General features: G+C 36.6%; 1 protein-coding gene and 1 pseudogene across 1 annotated transcript in view; both read left to right on the top strand.

Moving 5' to 3' along the window:
* CCDC18 (coiled-coil domain containing 18) overlaps positions 1 to 19,422 on the top strand; it is a 122,856-nt gene that overhangs the window by 84,112 nt on the left and 19,322 nt on the right. Inside the window, exons 25-27 of the mRNA XM_045847044.1 lie at positions 914 to 1,117; positions 3,379 to 3,516; positions 8,952 to 9,152. Coding sequence (XP_045703000.1) covers positions 914 to 1,117; positions 3,379 to 3,516; positions 8,952 to 9,152 — 543 coding nt within the window. The remainder of the gene's footprint in view (positions 1 to 913; positions 1,118 to 3,378; positions 3,517 to 8,951; positions 9,153 to 19,422) is intronic.
* LOC123823953 lies at positions 5,442 to 8,499 on the top strand (annotated as a pseudogene).

Raw genomic sequence — 19,422 nt, 5'->3', positions numbered from 1 at the left:
TATTGTATTTGACTAACTGATTATCTGTCTCTTCCAGTAGACTATAAAATCCATAAGGGGGGGGGCCACTCTGTCTCCTATGTTCACTCTTGTATCAACACCTGGAATAGTACATATCCCATAGTAAGCATGAATAAATATTAGTTGAATTATATACTAAATTAAGCAGGGTCTCTGAGAACAAGTTTGGGCTCCATTGGGGAAAGATATTATTACTGGCTCAGTCATTGAGTCACTAAGTGTTGACATGCAACAGAGTTGGACCCTGGGCCCCCCATTCCCCATTCCAGACATCAGGGTCCTAGTGATTTGTACAGGTTTCTTTCCTTCTTATCAGTCCTAAAATCAAATGTCATTACCTCCCACCATATCAAGCTAATTTAGAACTAACTTAACTTTTCACTGACTAAAACAATACTAGGGACTTAACTGAGTAAAATAAAAGTGTTTCAGAAAGAATAGCAGTCTCGGTGACACATTTTACCTCACAGGGAATAAGTCATAATCTTAATCCAGCTGTGTGAATTAACAGTGAGTTTTGATTATTCATGCTAATATATTTTCTGTATTTGACATGAATAATCAAATATTAACTTCTTTTTTCTCTATATTATTGTGTGTTCTGTCATGTGATATTCATAATAATAAAGGATTATACAGCTTGCATATTAAAGTCATACAAAATATACCAGTGAATCCCAGACTTATTATAGTACATTTATTTTCTTGTCATTAAAAAAGTAAAAAAACATTTTCTGAATATCAGTTTCACAGTGTACAATATTTATTGTCTATTAAATTCTATAGAGATTTAGTTGGGAGGGGTAAAGCCACTTATTAAAACAATAAAAATAAGATATTGGTCATTTGTATCATTTCATTTCCAAACTTACAGATACCTTGTGTATTTCAGGTTATCAAAGAGCAGGAACAATACATTGCAACTCAGTATAAAGGGGCCATAGATTTGGAGCAAGAATTGAGGCTAACCCGGGAGCAGATGCAGAGCTCTCATACAGAATTGGTGGAGGCTCATCATCAACAAATCCAAGCACAGAGAGAAATAGAAAGGCTTTCAAGTGAACTGGAGGAAATAAAGCAACTCTTTAAAGAGAAGGTAGTCCCTATTTTAAATAATTTTACCTTACTGAAAATCTTAAAAATGTTACTATTTTTTGAACTGTAGAATATAGTTTTTGTGAAAGTCAGTGTTGCACAACATTGTGAATGTACTTAATGCTACTAAAGTATACACTTAAAAAATGGTCAAAGTGGTAAATTTTATGTTATATAAAGAGAAAATAAAATGTGTTATATTTAGCATAGCTTTGTAATGTAGCTAGGAAGTTCCTCAGAACTGAGTTTTGGCCAATATAATTAGTTTTTAATAAATTGAGTGACAAAGCACTTACAGACTTTTTAGGTGAGTTTAAGCTATCACTTTGAAGGAAAAAATAAAGCTCATAAGTCTTTTTTTGAGTGAGAGTTTTTACATTTGTAGGCACTCATATAAGTGAAAACTGGTGATTTAAATTTATGACTGTTAGGAAATGTGTAGTCCAGAAAACTTGGGGAGTTATAGTGTTTTTAAAAAGCAAGAACACTAATATAAATTTTAAGGGTGAGTGGGACAGGAGAGAGTGGTGGAGGGGAAATGGAAACAATGTACTTGAACAACAATATAAATAAATAAATACATTTATATATTTTATCTGCACAATATTTGGTAGAAGGCAAATAACTTGGCTTAAAAATATTGAAATTAGTACACTTGGATTGATTGCTCAGATGTTGAGAAAAATATATTTATTGGTATTCTAGAAAAGTTCTTATGGGTTTTTTTGTATATGCTTTTTATTATGGTTACTAATTCAGTACAGGAGTGGAGTTAAAGTATTTTTATGTTTAATTTTGATTAACCTAACAATGTTTTATAATTTACATTCTGGGCGGTTAGTCTAATAAAGAATAGTTAGGGAATTTTTATTAAATTAATAAGGTATTTGGGAGTCTACCAGGAGAGGGGACGCTGTCTACTTCTATCTCACTTCTGTCTGTATCAATGGTATCTAAGTATAATAGAGTTGATTTTATCTGATAAGCTCAATTAATCAAAAAATAAGTGAATGTGGGATATTATTGAAAATGAGTATTTAAAATACTATATTTTAACCCCAAAACTCTAAATATAAATGTGTATGTTAATCTTTTAATGTGGGACCAAATCTTGGTTCTTTGTGTATGGGTAGGATTATTTAGATTAGAATTCTGCCTGGTCTTTCTTGAACAAACCGTACTCATATTCCATCATCTATAGTTTTCAATTTTGGTTTCTTTAAAGTTGAAGAAGAAACAGAAAGACAAATACCATATGATTTCATTTATGTATGGAATCTAAAGAACAAAACAAATGAACAAACAAAACAAAAACAGACACATAGATACGGAGAACAATCTGATAGTTGCCAGATGAGAAGGGTGTTGGAGGGCTGGGTGAAAAGGTGAAGGGATTAAGAAGTACAAATTGGTAGTAACAAAATAGTCACAGGAATATAAAGTAAAGCATAGGTAATATAGTCAATAATATTGTAATAATTATGTATAGTGCTAGGTGGGTATTATTGTGATCCCTCCAATTATTGGAGGGATCACTTCGTAAATTATATAAATGTGTAACTACTATGTGCTATATATCTGAAACTAAGTAAAATAAGATTGAATGTCAATGCTAATTGAAAAATTAAAAGAAAGTAGATGTCAAAAAAAAACACAGTGGAAGAATTACAAAACATTTGAAAACCAGTATATCTCATATTTTTGAGGTTTCCTATCATATTTTACAACTATCTTGACTGCTTCTTGATGAGGAGCAAAAGTTTGTGATTTATTTATTGAGTGCTTTCAAAGCATATAACTTAGTTTGCATATAAACTTTCCTTTTGCTTGCATATTTCATGATTGTTCATAATGTATAATAAAATGACATTATTACAGTTATAAGCACAATTAGCATAAATAGGTTTGGATAAATACATAATTGACTTTTGATAAACAAATAGCATTTCTGGTAAACAAAATTGTGTGGGCATACCTAAAAGTAGACTATTATCTGCCAAAGTTCAGCATACTGTGGTTATTAGTTTGTTTTACAGAAAGCATTGATCAATGAACTTACAGTAACAATAAACCAATATATTCCTATTAGTAGTTTCTTAAATGGCTAGATTTTAAAGTGTACCTTTAAAAAGTTAATTTAGTATATGAATCTTTATTAATACAGTAGAGATTAAAGTATTTTCGTAAATACAGTAGATTGACTTGGCTGTAGTAACCAAATAAATAAATTATATAGTCTTTACTTAATATGTCATTTTTAAGGAAGCTCATGGAAACCATTTAGTTGAAGAATTGGGGGCTTCTCAAGTACGTGAAGCTCATTTAGAAGCAAGAATGCAAGCAGAAATCAAGAAATTGTCAGCAGAAGTAGAATCTCTCAAAGAAGCTTATCATCTGGAGGTAAAGAAAATTTTAATTTCTACCATTACACCCTGCTGAAATGGGTTGGGTATAAATCTAGCTCTTAAGTGTTCATAATAGAATAACAATGTGGTTTTTATTTCTCATAGCCTACATATCTAACTTTTACTTCACATCCAGTGAACTATATACTGTGGGGTTAAGAGCTTGAATTCTTCTTCTTTTTTTTTTAAGATTTTATTTAAAATCTTAAATAAAATCTTTTATTTAAAATCTTAAATAAAATCTTTTATTTAAAATCTTAAATAAAATCTTTTATTTAAAATCTTTATTTTTTAGGGAGGGATGGGAGGGAGAAAGAGAGAGAAAGAGAGAGAGACATCAATGTGTGGTTGCTGGGGGTTATGGTCTGCAGCCCACACATGTACCCTGACTGGGAATCGAACCTGCGACACTTTGGTTCGCAGCTCGTGCTCAATCCACTGAGCTACGCCAGCCAGGGCTAAGAGCTTGAATTTTTGAGCCCAGGCAGCTTGGTTACAAATCTCAGCTCATCAGTCAGCTCTTACATGACTTTGGGCAATTAACATCTCTGTCTAAAATGGATATAATAATGATACATATCTCATAGAGGATTACATGAATTAATACAATTAAAGTTCTTACACCAAAGTGTGGTTTATCGTCATCATCATCATCTTTATTGACAGTAAAATAGTACTTGCCAGAACTAACTGGAGTATTTAAAATCCAGTATAAGCATTTTCATGTGATGTGTGACATGAATCTATAATGCTTTGTAATTTCCAGCATTTGTTCTGATATTAACTTAGAGAGGCAATACCAGAACCTGATACTCTGTTTTTTATCTATTAGTCTGTGTGAGCCTTTATAGAAATGGGCAGTATTATCAAGTAGAATAGTATTTCTTATATTTTTAATAACTACATCTGAAGATGTTATATAAAATTTATGTATAAGATCAGTCCTGGCTGGTGTGGCTCAGTGGACTGAGTGCCGGCTTGCAAACCGAAAGGTGGCTGGTTTAGTTCCCAATTGGGGCACATGTCTGAGTTATGGGCCAGGTCCCCAGTTGGAGGCATGCAAGAGACAACCACACATTGATGTTTCTCTTTCTTTCTCCCTCCCTGCCCCTCTGTCTAAAAATAAATAAATAATACTTTTTAAAAAATGTTTAAAATTTATGTATAAATTTATAAATAAGATCTAACTAGACTACTTATGAAGTTCTAATAAAGCATTTTTCTATGTGGCAAGGCTTGTAAATACATTTATGTAAAATACCTTTCAAGGGAGTTTGGTAACATCTTTTGAAGGACTGGTTGGGCATGTGGTCACCATGCCTTGCTTATATTCATTTATATTCAGATCTATTTGAAAACATGGTGTTTGCCAAACAAAACACATTTGCAAGCTAAATCTAAGAAATTACAACGTTTGGTCTTTAGAGATAAGTGTGGTGCTATTGGATTCAGCATAATTATTTAATTGATATTAGCTGCTCAACTTAGTGATCATTAGTAATAATCCATCTCAGGTGTCTGCTAGTGACTATTCATTACACTTTTAGTATATAGTGTCTATTCTACTTTTATTTTTAATTCATTTTTTATTTTTAGTTTTTTAAGCAACCTGAAATTATTTATAAGCAGATAATACATAAAGTGAAATATAAAAATTGGTTCTAGTATTCCTGTATACTATTTGGTGCTAATTTTTATATGTATGACATAAAAATATGTAATATAGGCATGTGTGCAGGAGCCACTATGGGTGGTGTCAAGGCCCCTCAAGTGTGAAGGCACTGAGGTACAACACTTTTCTGGCCAAGCCCAAAATGCCCGTTCTCGTAAGTCTTATGGTGGAACAGCTGTTAGACCCATTCAACAGAAGAATGAAAGCACTAAATAAGAACATGATGTAAATGGAAGAGACCTCTCATTATGCAAACAGTATGGCATTCTGAACAGATACTAAAAACAGTTCTTGCCCTGGCTGGTGTGGCTCAGTGGATTGAGCACCGGTCTGCAAACCGAAGGGTTACCGGTTCTATTCCCACTCAGGGCACATGCCTGGGTTGCAGGCCAGGGCCCCAGTGGGGAGCACACAAGAGGCAAGCATACATGCGGTTCCTCTCAAGCGCTCCCTTCCCCTCTGTCTAAAAATAAATAAATAAATAAATAAATAAATAAATAAATAAATAAATAAATAAAATAAAAACAGCTCTCCTCTCAAAGAACCTAGCACTTGTATCACAGTATGAGAAGTGAGATCTGGGGTGCAGCATTTGATGAACAAAGTCTTCCAGCTGTACAGTGATCTCTTTGGACCCAATACCTTGCATTTGCAATTAGATTGGATCACCTCACATTTAGAGACTCTCCAAGACTTTAAACACTTTTTCAATGATCCTTAAAGAAAGACACTCTCCCTAGAGAAACATAGTTTTTATATACAGTGCATTGGATCTCTGGGAAAGACCAGAATTATCAGTAAAGAATATATTAAATGGCTCAAGGGCTACTGTGAAGCATTTTTCTATGGCTTGACAGTAAAACTCCTAGAACCAGTTCCTGCTTCTGCAACAAGGTGTTCCTTTAAAGTCAGTGATAACACAGAGAGTCTATAAATTCATATAGGGCATATTCTAAAGTTCTTAAGGAAGATACCTAAAGATGTCTTTTCTATTATAGGAATAATAATGCTTGATCTTTATTCAAGAAACTCCTGGAATTTTTTTTCTTTGGATGGGCCTCTTTGGCAGATGGTATAGGATATTCAACTTTGTCAGGTCTGACCACTTTTTATAGCTATAAAAAAGGTCGGCTTAAGACAAATTTCAGTGTATATAATTTGCTGTCTTCTCAGATCACTGATATCGGAATAAAGCACCCATAAAGACTCAGTCCTTGTCTCTACTTATTAGTTCTGATAGTGACAGGCAGCACAAATTTCAAATTTTTGTTTCATAAATACCTGAATGCTAAAAAAAAATGTAATGTTTTTCTCCTTGGTACTTGAAGTGTGTATATTGTTTGAATATAAAAATGAGAGAATATGTCATTAAAGTAATAGAAAAAAGGATCAGTAAATTTAAAAAGTATTTTTCAAAATATAGGTTTCAGAATTGTCAGAAAAGTCACTTAATAATTGTAAAACTGATTTTTTTCATGAAAAAGATTTTTTAAAACTTTTTATTGTGGAAAATTCTAAACATATTCAAAAGTAGAGAGAATAGTATAAATTCTCCCATCTTTATTATTCAACTTAAATAATTAACAACTCTTGTCCCAAATTTGATTTCATCTACAAGTGGAAACCCCAAAAACACAGAATTAGCTTCTGGAGGGTGTGTTCCTTGTAGTACAGGTGAGTGTTCTAGGAACCCATCGTATCAGTGTACCAGCGGACACTGTGGTGAGAGGCTGTTTTTGGTTTCCATGAATGTTTTTTGAAGACTTTTTGAATTCATTTGCCCATTTCATGATGGGTTCATGAACACACTTGCCCACACCACACTGGGTGTTCAGCAGTTTTTGATCAAAAACAGCATGAACCCCATGCCCCACCCTCCCTATTCTCCCAGTGTTGCTCCAAGCAACTATTTTTTGTTTCCCTGGATAAAAAAAGTCCTCAGAGGGAAATGTTTTGCTGATGTGAAACAGGTGAAACAAAAAACAAGCAGCGCTAAAAGGCATCAAAATTGACAAGTTCAAAAACTGGTTTGAGCACTGGGAAAAAATGTCTTGATTGGTGTATTGCATCAGATTGAGAGTACTTGGAAGGTGAGTTTAAACACGTAAGAGTAATACACATTTTTGCTCTGGCTGGCGTAGCTCAGTGGATTGAGCGAGGGCTGCGAACTGAAACATCACAGGTTCAATTCCCAGTCAGGGTGCATGCCTGGGTTGCAGGCCAGGTCCCCAGTGGGGGCCACATGGGAGGCAACCACACATTGATGTTTCTCCCTCTCTCTCTTTCTCCCTCCCTTCCCCTCTCTAAAAAATAAGTAAATAAAATCATTTAAAAATACACATTTTTAATAAATAAATTCTGGCTTCTTTTGGATAAGTATATTGACCATTTCTTTAAAAGGAAATACGTTTGAGAATGAAATGGGATGCTGTTACTAACTAATGAGGATACTAAGGCATAAAACCCATACTGTCATAGGCAAACTGGGAAGTGTGGTGGTCCCTATACTTTTAACCTCACTCACTTCCCTTCCCCCCTCCACATATCACTTATTATTTCAGAGCAAATCCCTGATATCATTGTTTCATCAGTAAACATTTCAGTAACTGTCTCTAAAAGATAAGGGTTATTACAATGAGATATCATCTCACACCTGTCAGAATGGCTATCATCAATAGACCAATAAAACAAGTTGTGGCAAGGGTATGAAGAAAAGGAAACCCTTGTACACTGTTGGTCAGAATGCAAGCTGGTGTAGCCACTGTGAAAAACAGTATGGATTTTCCTTAAAAAAATAAAAATTGAACTGCCTTTTGACCCAGTGATCCCACTTCTTGTAATATATCTAAAGAAACCTGAAACATTAATTTGAAAGAATACATGTATCCCTACAAGTGCCATCAGGAAATGAGTGGATAGAAAAGATGTGGCATATTTACACAATGGAATACTACTGGGCCATTAAAAAAGAAGGAAATGTTAACTTTTGTGGCAGCATGGATAGACCTGGAGAACATTATGCTAAGTGAAATAAGCCAGTCAGAGAAAGAAAAATACCGTCTGACCTCACTTACATGTGGAATCTAATGAATAAAAGATTCATTAGATTCTTTTTTAAGAGGATTTAAAAATCCTTTTTTAAAAGGATTTTTTTTAATATAACCACAGTACTATTATCACACCTAAAATTGGCAGTAATTCTTTAATATCCTTAACTATTCAGTCATAGTTCAAATTTCCCCAGTTGTCACAAAAATGTCTTTATACTTGATTTGTTCCCATCAGGATGCAGAAATGGTCCGTTGAATTTATTTAATTATTCGTTTCTTTTAAGATTTGTTATTTATTTATTTTTAGAGATAGGGGAAAGGTGGGAGAGAAAGGAGAGAAACATCAATGTGCGAGAGAAACACGAATCCAGTTGCCTCTTGCACACCCACAACTGGGGATCTGGCCCGCAACCCAGGCATGCTCCCCGACCAGGAATCGAACCAGCAATTTTTTGGTCCACAGGCCATCATTCAGTCCACTGAGCCACACCAGTCAGGGCTGGTTAACTGTTCTTAAGTAAATTTAAGACTGTAAGTTTCTTCTCCCCCTTTTTCCCTCTACTGTGTTATTTGTTGAGAAATCAGATGTTTGTATTTAAAAACAATTTACTTTTATTTAAATACAGGTTAAAAGTAGTAGAATATTGTTCAGACCAATGCCACTCTATTTTCTTTTTTCTTTTTCTTTTTAATTTTGGGACTATATAGATGATCTCACATCAAGAGAATCATGCAAAATGGAAGATTTCTGCTGACTCTCAAAAGACATCTGTTCAGCAACTAAATGAACAGTTAGAGAAGGCAAAATTAGAATTAGAAGAAGCTCAGGATACTGTAAGCAGTTTGCATCAACAAGTCCAAGACAGGAATGAAGTAATTGAAGCTACAAATGAAGCATTACTTATTAAAGTAAGTAAACATATAAAAGTATATAAAGCATATGTCGATGTAAGAATATCGAAACCTGTAGAAAATTTTTATAAGATTCATTTGAGCCAAACAGAGGACGTGCCTAAAAGCAAAATCTCAACAGACTGAGATAAATGCTTCTCTGAGTGATACTTTGCAGTTTCTCTTATACATTTGTAGTTAAGGAGGGAAACTAAGGAATATTACCTGAATGTGGGAGAAAGCAACAGGGAAAACTCTATGATTGCATTACAGGGTAGTTAACAAGATTACGTGTTTTCCTCAGGGTGGCAGTGCTGCCCAGGGATCTAAAAAAGATAATTACTTGGGGGATCCAAGATGATGGAGGAATAAGTGGAAGCTACACTAACCTCCTCCCAGGACCAATCTGGAATTACAACTAAGTTGTAGAGGAATCCTGAGTAACCAGCTGAACACTAGCTAGAGCACAGGTGGCTAACACAAGGCATGTGGGCTGAATCCAGCCCTCCACCTTGCTTTATTTGGCCCAGCACCTTGTTTCTACCCAGTGGCAGTGCTGAGCTCCTTTCCCCTTGTTAAAGAGTAGTTATATTTACACAGTCCTAAAATTATGTTCAGCCCTTTGAAGGCAACCTTGAGGCCGATGTGGCCCCCGGTGAAAATGAGTTTGACACCCCTGAGCTACAGTGAAGACTTATAACCACAGAGAGTTGGAAGAAACCACTTAACTACAAAGAGATTGGCAAAGAGTGCAGAGGTGGTGGGAGAGGGTTAGCTGGGCTTCCATGGGTGGCACCTGGAGTTCCAGAAGGATATTTGAGTAGCCAGCGGGTTCCCCATGAGAACTGTGGGGTCTAAACTGCAATCTGGGCTCCCCAGCCTATAGCACCAGAGCCAGAAAGGAACCCAGATAACATCTAGCTGTGAAAAACAGCAGAGTTCCATTTGCCAAGGAGAGACTACTGGAGATACAGAGAGCCTCTTAAAGGGCCAAGATACAAAATTTTGTTCACAGCCACTTACCCTAGGCCCAGGCAGAGGGAGTGCAGAGTGGACTTGAGACACTTGAGGAGAGTTTGGGGTTAGTGGCTTTGGGGAGAGAGCTGAAGGAACAGTGGCCAGGATCCCTGTATTAAGTCATTCCCCATACTGCAGAAGCCATCTTTCTCAGGCAGAGCACTCCCCCTTGAAGTGGCATCAGCCCGAGGAGAAGCAGTACCCCACCTGCAGGGATTACTCTGTCCTACCCTGTGAAGCTTATGCCAGGCTGCTGATTACAGCCTGAGGCTACATCACTGATTAGTTTAACAACTATGGTAGAAGACACAAAGTAGCCAAAATGTGAAGGCAAACAAACAGACCCCAAATGAAAGAACAAGAGAATTCTCCAGAAGAACAACTAGATGAAATTGAGGTGAGCATTTTATCAGATAGAGAGTTTAGAGTAATAATTATAAGGATACTCAATAGCATGAAAAAAGACATAGAAACCATAAAAAAAAGACCACTTAGAAATAAAGAATGCAATAGCTGGAATAAATAATACACTGGAAGGAATAAACATTAGGTTAAATGAAGCAGAGCATTGAATCAGTGATTTGGAAGACACAGCACGAAAAAACACAGGCAGAACAGCAAAAAGAAAAAAGAATTTAAAAAAATGACAGCTTAAGAAACATTTTGGACAACATGAAGTATAACAACATCTGCATCATGGGAATACCAGAAGGATAAGAGTGAGAAAGGGATCAAAAACCTATTTGAAGGAATAATGACTGAAAGCTTCCCTAGTCTGGTAAAGGAAAGAGAAACACAAGTCCAGGAAGCTCAGAGAATCCCAAACAAGTTGGACCCAAAGAGGACTACACTGAGATACATCATAATTACTGTATTTTGCTGTGTATAATGTGCACCCATGTTTTGTGTGCATTATACATGAGATTATTATTATGCCCATGAATAATGTGAATCCTTATTTTTCCCTCAATAATTTGGGTGAAAAAATTACGCATTATACATGGCAAAATACAGAAAAATGACAAGCCTAAAAGCTGTAAAAGAAAAGCAGATAATTACATACAAAGGAACATAAATTAAACTCTCTGATTTCTCAAAGGAAACATTTCAGTCCTGAAGAAAGTGACATGAAATATTCAAGGTAATAAAGTAAGGGCCTACAACCAAAGCTACTTTACCCAGCAAGTCTATCATTTAAAATTGAAGGAGATGACCCCGGCTGGTGTGGCTCATTGGATTGAGTGCTGGACTGTGAAGCAAAGGGTTGCTGGTTCGATTCCCAGTCAGGGCACATTCCTGGGTTGCAGGCCAGGTCCCCAGTGGGAAGCACGTGAGAGGCAACCACACACTGATGTTTCTCTCCCTCTCTCTCTTTTTATAAGTAAAACCTTAAAAGAAAAATTGTAAGGGACTTCCCAGACAAGAAAAACACCAAAACACCAAACCAGTACTGTAACAAAAAAGAGCCTGCATTAAGAAGAAGGGGGAGGAAGAGGGGGAACGAGGGGAGAGGAGAAGGCCTAACAACAAAATGGTACTAAATATGTACCTATCAATAATCACCTTAATGAATGGCTTAAATGCTCCAACCAAAACATATATGGTAAATATATGGCAGAAAACCAGACCCCATATATATATATGCTGCCTCCAGGAGGCCCATCTCAGATTGAAAGATACAAACTAAAAGTAAAGGAATGGAAAAAGATATTTCATGCAAGTGGAAAAGAAAAAAACTATGGTAGCAGTACTTGTATGAGACAAAATAGACTTTAAACTACATAATGATAAAGGGAACAATCCAATAAGAAGATATAATCCTACTAACCCTACTGAACAGTTATGCATCCAACATAGAAGCACCTAAATATGTGAAGCAAATCTTGATGGACATAAATGGAGAGATCAACAGAAATACAGTCACAGTTGGGGATTTTAACACCCCATTGACTTCAATGAATAGATCTTCCAAACAGAAAATTAGCAAGGAGACAGCAGCCTTAAATTAAGATTAAATGGATTTAATTGATATCTTCATAGCATTTCATTCCAAAGCAGCAGAATGTACATACATTTCAAGTGCACATGGAACATTTTCTAGAATAGACCACATGTTAGGACACAAAACAAGTCTCAGTAAATTTAAGAAGATTGAAATTATATGAAGTATCTCCTCTGACTACAATGCTATGAAACGAAAAATAAATCACAAGAACACTGAAAAACACGCAAAGACATGGAACATGTTATTATACAATGAATGGGTCAACAGAGAGATCAAGGAAGAAATCAAAATATACCTTGAGACAATTGAAAATGAGGACAGAACAATCCAAAATCTGTGTGACACAGGTATAAGCAATAGTAATAGGGAAGTTCATAGCATTACAGGACTATAGCAAAAATAAAAACAAAACAAAAAAAGATAATCATAAACAAAAAGATCAAATAAACAATCTAAATTTACCCTTAAAGGAACTTGAAAAAGAACAAGAAACAAAATGCAAAGTGAGTAGAATGAAGGAAGATCAGAGCAAAAATAAATGAGATAGAGTCTGAAAAAGTGACATGAAAGATCAATGAATCCAAGAGCTGGTTCTTTGAAAAGCTAACAATATTAACAAACCTTTAACCAGACTCATCAAGAAAAAAAGAGAGAGGATACAAATGAATACAGTCACAAATGGAAGAGGAGAAATAACAACAGACACGAAAGAAAAACAAAGGGCTGTAAGGAAGTATTATGAACAACTATATGCCAACAAAATAGACAGCGTGGACTAATAGATAAAATCTTAGAAACATACAATCTTCCAAAGCTAAATCAAGAACAATCAGAGAGTCTGAATAGGCAGAAAAAGCCTATAGCTAGTGAAATTGAAGCAGTAATCAAAAAATTCCCAACAAAAAAAAAGCAGTGGACCTGATGGTTTCACAGATGAGTTTTACCAAATATTCCAAGAAAAACTAGCACCTTTGCTTCTCAAACTATTTCAAAAAATTCAAGAGGAGCAAAGGCTCCCACGCTCATTACATGAGGCCAGCATTATCCTAATACCAAAACCAGATAAAGACACTACAAAAAAAGAAAATAATAATAGACCATTATCCTTCATGAATTTAGATGCTAAAATCCTCAACAAAATATTAGCAAACTGAATGCAGCAATGCATCAAAAAGATCATACACCATGATCAAGTGGAATTTATCCCAGGAATGCAGGGTTGGTACCACATTTGCAAGTCAATAAATGTGATAGACCGCATAAACAAAATGAAGGATAAAAACCACAAGATCATATCAACAGGTGCAGAAAAAGCATTTGATAAAATCCAGCACCCATTTATGATAAAAACTCTCAGCAAGAGGAAACATACCTAAACATAATAAAGGCCATATATGACAAACTCACTGCCATCATTATACTCAAAGGGTAAAAACTACAGGCATTCCCATTAGTTGGGAACGAGACAGGGATGTCTGCTTTTACCTCTTACCCCCTAGCCCAGGGTTGCCTATCCCAGAATAGTTTTGGTCCGCATTTCCCAGAGAACCATTTTATGTACCTGTTGGCCATTTGTATGTCTTTGGAAAAATGCATATCTACTTAGTTCCTTTACCTGTTTTTAATTGAGATTGTTTTTTGCTATTGAGTTGTATAAGTTTTTTTATATTTTGGTAACTAATCCCATATCAGATATATGATTTGCAAGTATTTTCTCCCATTCTGTAGTTTACCTGTTCATTTAAAAGATTATTTTTTAATGAACAGCAGTCTGCTTTTTAAATTGTTTTAGTTTTCTTTTAGAGAAAGCAGGGGAGTGGGGGAGGAGAGTCCCTTTAACATTTCATATGGTGATAATGAACTCCTTTACCTTTACCTTATCTTGACAGCATTTTATCTACCCTTCCAATCTAAATGATAGCTTTTGAATTCTTCTTTCACCCATTAGTTGTTCTGTGGTTTGTTTAACCTTCACATGACTATAGTTTTCCAGTTTTCATCTTAAAATTGATTTCTAACTTTATACCATTGTGGTTGGAAGATGTTTGATATGAGTTTAGTTTTTTGAAAATATAGTAAGTCTTATTTTGACCTAATGTATGATCTATCCTGGAGAATGTTCCATCGTGTGCTTGAGAAGAATGTGTATATTCTTGTGTTGGATGAAATGTTTGTAAACGTCTGTTAAGTCCATTTGATCAAATGTGTAGTTCAACCCCAGTGTTTCCTTATTGATTTTCTGTCATCATGATTTATCTATCAATGAAAGTGGGATATTGAAGTACCCTGCCATTATTATATTGCTGTCTATTTGTCCCTTCAGGTTTGTTAATATTTGCTTTATATATTTAGGTGCCCCTATGTTTTTTAAGTACCTAAATATTTACAAATGTTAAATCTCTCATTAGATTTACACGTTTATCATTTTATAATGGCATTCATCATCTTGGTTTTTTTTTTCCTGATAAAAGTATAAAATACACCAGTTTCTTTTGGTTTCCATTTACATGGAAGGTATTTTTATATCTCTTCACTTTAAGTCTTTGTGTGTCCTTAAGACTGAAGTTTCTCTAGGCAGTATATAGTCGAGTCTTATTTTTTAAATCCATTCTTTCTCTCTCATTTGATTGGAGAATTTAGTCTATCTATATTTAAAGTAGTTATTGATGGGTATGGACCTACTACTTCCATTTTGTTAATTGTTTTCCAGCTGTTGTTAGTTCTTTTGTTCCTTTCTTCTTTTGCTCTTGTGATTTGATGATTTTCTGCAGAGGTATGCTTAGATTCCTTTCTCTCTCTCTCTCTCTCTCATTTTTGTATTTACTGTAGGTTTTTCTTTTGTGGATACCATGAAGCTTACCCACAGTATCTTACAAGTCTGTGTTAAGCTGATAAGAACTTAACTACAAACACATATTAAAGCTTTACATTTTACTATAGCCTCCTCAATTTTCCTTTTTTGGATGGAAAGTTGAGAGTTTGTGGATGGTTGCAGTAGCCTTGAGGTTTAAGAAGGAGTAGGATTTAAGCTGTATGAGGATGAAAGGGAAGATTTTGTCTGATTTCTGTAGAACTCCCATTGTTTCTTCCCTGGAGGAAGGGGCATTGTGATGGAAGGAAGTAAGATTTACCCAGGGTCAGAGGCCAGCAGTAGCCAAACTATGCATGTTATGTGTTAGTGATAGCTAGCTCAGTCATATAGCACAAAGCCTTTTTTTTTTAAGGTTTTACTTATTTATCTTTAGAGACAGGGGAAGGGAGAGAGAATGAGAGGGAGAGAAACATTGACATGTAAGAGAAACATTGATCAGTTGCCTCTTGCATGCCCCCCACAGGGGACCTGGCCTGCAACCCAGGCATAAACCCTGAGTGGTCATTGAACCGGCAACCTTTTGGTTTGTGGGATGATGTTCAACCCACTGAGACACACTGGTCAGGGACTCAATTTTACATTTTTGATGTCATTAGTGTCCATTAACAAAGTATTGTAGCCGTTGTTATTTTAATACTTTTGTCTTTTAACCTTCATTCTAGAATTATAAGTCATTTACCTACTACCATTACATTAGAGTATTATTAAAGTTAACTGTATGTTTATCAGTGAGATTTAAAGTTTCATGTGTTTTCTTGCTAACAAATAGTGTCCTTTCAGTTCAGTGTGAAGTCACTGTAACATTTCCTGTAAGGCCAATCTAGTGGAGATGGATTTCTTCAGCTTTTATTTATATAGAAAACTATCTCTTTTTCAGTTCTGAAAGGCAACTTTGCTAGGAATAGTTTTCTTTCTTGGATTTTTTTTTCTTTTAGGGTTTTCAATATGTCATGCCTTCCTTTCTGGCATGTAAAGTTTCTCTGACTGTGTAAGTGGGTTTCCCTTGTATGTAACAAGTCGTTTTTCTCTTGTGGCTTTTAGGTTCTCTCCTTGTCTTCAATTTTTGAGGATTACATTATAATGTGTCTCAGTGTGGGTCACTTTGGATTCATTATATTTCAAAATTTATGGGCTTCCTGGATCTGGATGTCTGTTTCTTTCCTCAAGTTAGGGAAGTTTTCATCCATTATTTCTTTGGGGTTTTTTAAATTATATTTTATTGATTATGCTGTTACAATTGTCCCAATTTTTCCTCCTTTGCCTTCCTCTACCTAGCACCCCCACACCCTCAGGAAATCTTCACAGCTTTCTTCATGTCCTTTGGTCATGCAGGTAAGTTCTTTGGCTACACTATTTCATACACTGTACTTCACATCCCTGTGGCTATTCTCTAATTACCAATTTGTACTTCATCCCCTTGCTTCTTCACCATTCCTCCACACTACCCTCCCATCTGGCAACCATCAAAACACTCTCCATCCATGATTCCGCCTCTGTTCTTGTTTACTTAGTTTGTTTTTTAGATTAATTTGTTGATAGATATGTATTTATTGCCATTTTATTGTTCATAGTTTTGATTTTCTTTTTCTTACATAAGTCCCTTGAACATTCTAGATAATAATGGTTTGCTGAAGATGAACTCCTTTAGGTTTTTGTTTGTTTGTTTGGGAAACTCTTTGTCTGCCCTTCAATTCTAAATGATATATTTGCTGCGTAGAGCAATCATGGCTGTAGGTCCCCATTTTTCGTGAATTTGAATATTTCTTGTCAATCTTTTCTAGCCTGCAAAGTTTCTTTTGAGAAAACAGCTGACAGTCTTATGAGAACTCCCCTGTAGGGAATTAACTACTTTTCTCTTGCTGCTTTTAAGATTCTCTCCTTATCTTGAATCTTGGGTAATGGAATTATGATGTGCCTTAGAGTGGGCATCTTTGTATCCATCTTGTTTGGAACTCTCTGCTTCCTGGAATTGCATGTCTATTTCCTTCACCAAATTAGGGAACTTTTCTTATTTTTCTTTAATACAAAATTTTATTTATTTTTATTTTTTAAAAACTTTGTAATTTATTTACTTTTAGAGAGAGAAGAGAGGGAGAGAAGTATCAGTGTGTGAGAGATATTATCAACTGGCTGCCTCTCTCAATCAGTTGCCTTTCACATACCCCCAACTGGGGACCAGGCCCGTAACCTAGTCATGTGCCCTGACTGGGAATCAAACCAGTGACCTTTTGGTTCACAGGCTGGTGCTCAATCCAGCAAGCCACACCAGGCAGGATAGTGAAGTTTTCTTTCATATTTTTTCAAACACATTTCCAATTGCTTATTCTTTCTTTTCTCCTTCTGGCACACCTATCATGCAAGTGTTGGAATGCTTAAAGTTGTCCCAGAGGCTCCTTACACTGTCCATGTTTTTTGGATTCTTTTTTTTCTTGTTCTGATTGCTTGTTTTTTGCTTCCTTATGTTTCAATCATTGATTTTATTCTTGGCCTCATTCACCCTACTGTTGTTTCCGTGTGTGTGTGTGTGTGTGTGTGTTTAGAGAGGGGGCAGGGAAGGAGAAGGAGAGAGAAAGAAACATAAATGTGTGGTTGCCTCTCATACACCCACTACTGGGACCTCGCCCACAATGCAGGCATGTGCCCCTTTGGGAATCAAACCAGCAACCCTTTGGTTTGCAGGCCTGTGCTCAATCCACTGAGCTACACCAGCCAAGGCTGTTTCCTGTATGTTGTTCTTTATTTCAATTAATGTGTCCTTCGTTTTTGACTGGATCTTTTTATGCTGTTGAGGTCCTCACTAGGTTCCTTGAGCATCCTTATAAACAATGTTTTGAACTTTGCATCTGACAGAATGCTTATCTCCATTTTGTTTAGTTCTTTTTCTAGAGTTTTGATACGGTTTTTTGTTGTTGTTGTTTTTTTTTTCATTTGGGCCATGTTTCTTTGTCTCATTTTGGTAGCCTCCCTGTGTTTGTTTCTATGTATTAGCTAGAGTTGCCGTGACTCCCTGTCCTGGTAGAACGGCCTAATGTAGAGGTGTCCTACAGGGTCCATTGGCACAGTCTCCCCTATCACCCATGCTGGGTACTCGAGGATTGCTGTTCGTGTGGGCTGAGTACACCCTCCTCTTGTGGTTGAGCCTTGATTGCTGTTGGCAGGTCAGTGCTAGGGATTTACCCAGGCCAGTCAGCCATAAGGACTGGCTATGAGCACTGAACACCAATCTCCACCCTCCATGAAGACCAACTGTGCAGGAGCAGGGTAGTAGTATTCCAGTATGGTCCATAGATGTTCACTGGCCGCACATGCTCTGTGGTTTCCCTGATGGTGCAGGTGTAGGTCAGTGCCCCCACCATGTTTTCCCTAGGGCCACCCTGCAAGAGCTGCAAAGCAATCTGCAAATGGCTGCTAGTTGTGCTGGGCTTGGAGGTTTCCAGGAGAAGCCAAGCTATGAACCTAGACTAGCTACTGCTATTGCTGGGCCTGCGGCCACTTAGCAAGAGGTAAAGGGGCCAGGGGCTCACTGAAGCCTGCTGTTGCTTGTTTCAGAGGATTTAGGAAGTTGTGAAGCATGGTTGGGCCCATAAGTTGGGTAGGCTGGAGGCTCAGGAGATCTCCAAAGCAGGGCAAACAGTGTTAGCCAGGTTGATGGAATCTCAGATATGGCACCCACCTGCTGGATGTGTGGCTCTGTGGTGAGAAGGTTCAGAAAAGAAACATTGGCTTCTGCTTGCCTTTCCTCTGGGAGAAAGGTATCCACCACCTGTTGCCTTGATGCCAGACACTTCAGTTCTTCCCCATATGCCACTGGTGCCTTTGAAGCTGCTACCCCAGTGCTGGAACTTACCAGGAGTGAGTCTGATTAAACTGTGTGTGGGTTCTTTAAGAAGAACTGCTTGGGACTCTAGAAGTTTTTTCCACTGATTAAATTCCTGCTGGTTTTTGTAGCCAGAAGTTATGGGTACTTATCTTCCTGGCATTGGAACCCTGGGTTAGGTTTCCTGGCATGGGCTGGGACTCCTCACTCCTGAGATATCCCTCCCAAATTTTCATCCACCACACATGGGTGTGGGACCAGTCTGTTCCACATCTGTGCCCCTCCTACCAGTCTGGATGGATGTGGTTTCTTTAATTTCATAGTTGTCAGACTTCCATGCAGCTCGATTTCTGACAGTGCCGAGTGGTGGTTTTCCTATAGTATAGTTGTAATTTTGATGTGGTTGTGTGAGGAGACGAGCCATATAACTTAAACTTCTCTCTTGACTGGAAAGCCCTCCATTTATTTGAATAAGCTTTGTGCCTGCCTTTTTCTCTTCTCTCCTTTAGGGTCCCTGTAATTTGTATGTTCATTTGCTTGATGGTTCCCATTAGTTCCTTAAGCTATCTTCACTCTT

Source organism: Phyllostomus hastatus, unplaced genomic scaffold, assembly GCF_019186645.2.
Source record: "Phyllostomus hastatus isolate PE091 unplaced genomic scaffold, TTU_PhHast_1.1 phas_contig_524, whole genome shotgun sequence".
Classification (NCBI taxonomy): Eukaryota; Metazoa; Chordata; class Mammalia; order Chiroptera; family Phyllostomidae; genus Phyllostomus; species Phyllostomus hastatus.
Note: the sequence above shows the minus strand (reverse complement) of the source record. Positions and strands in the feature narration are given on the sequence as shown.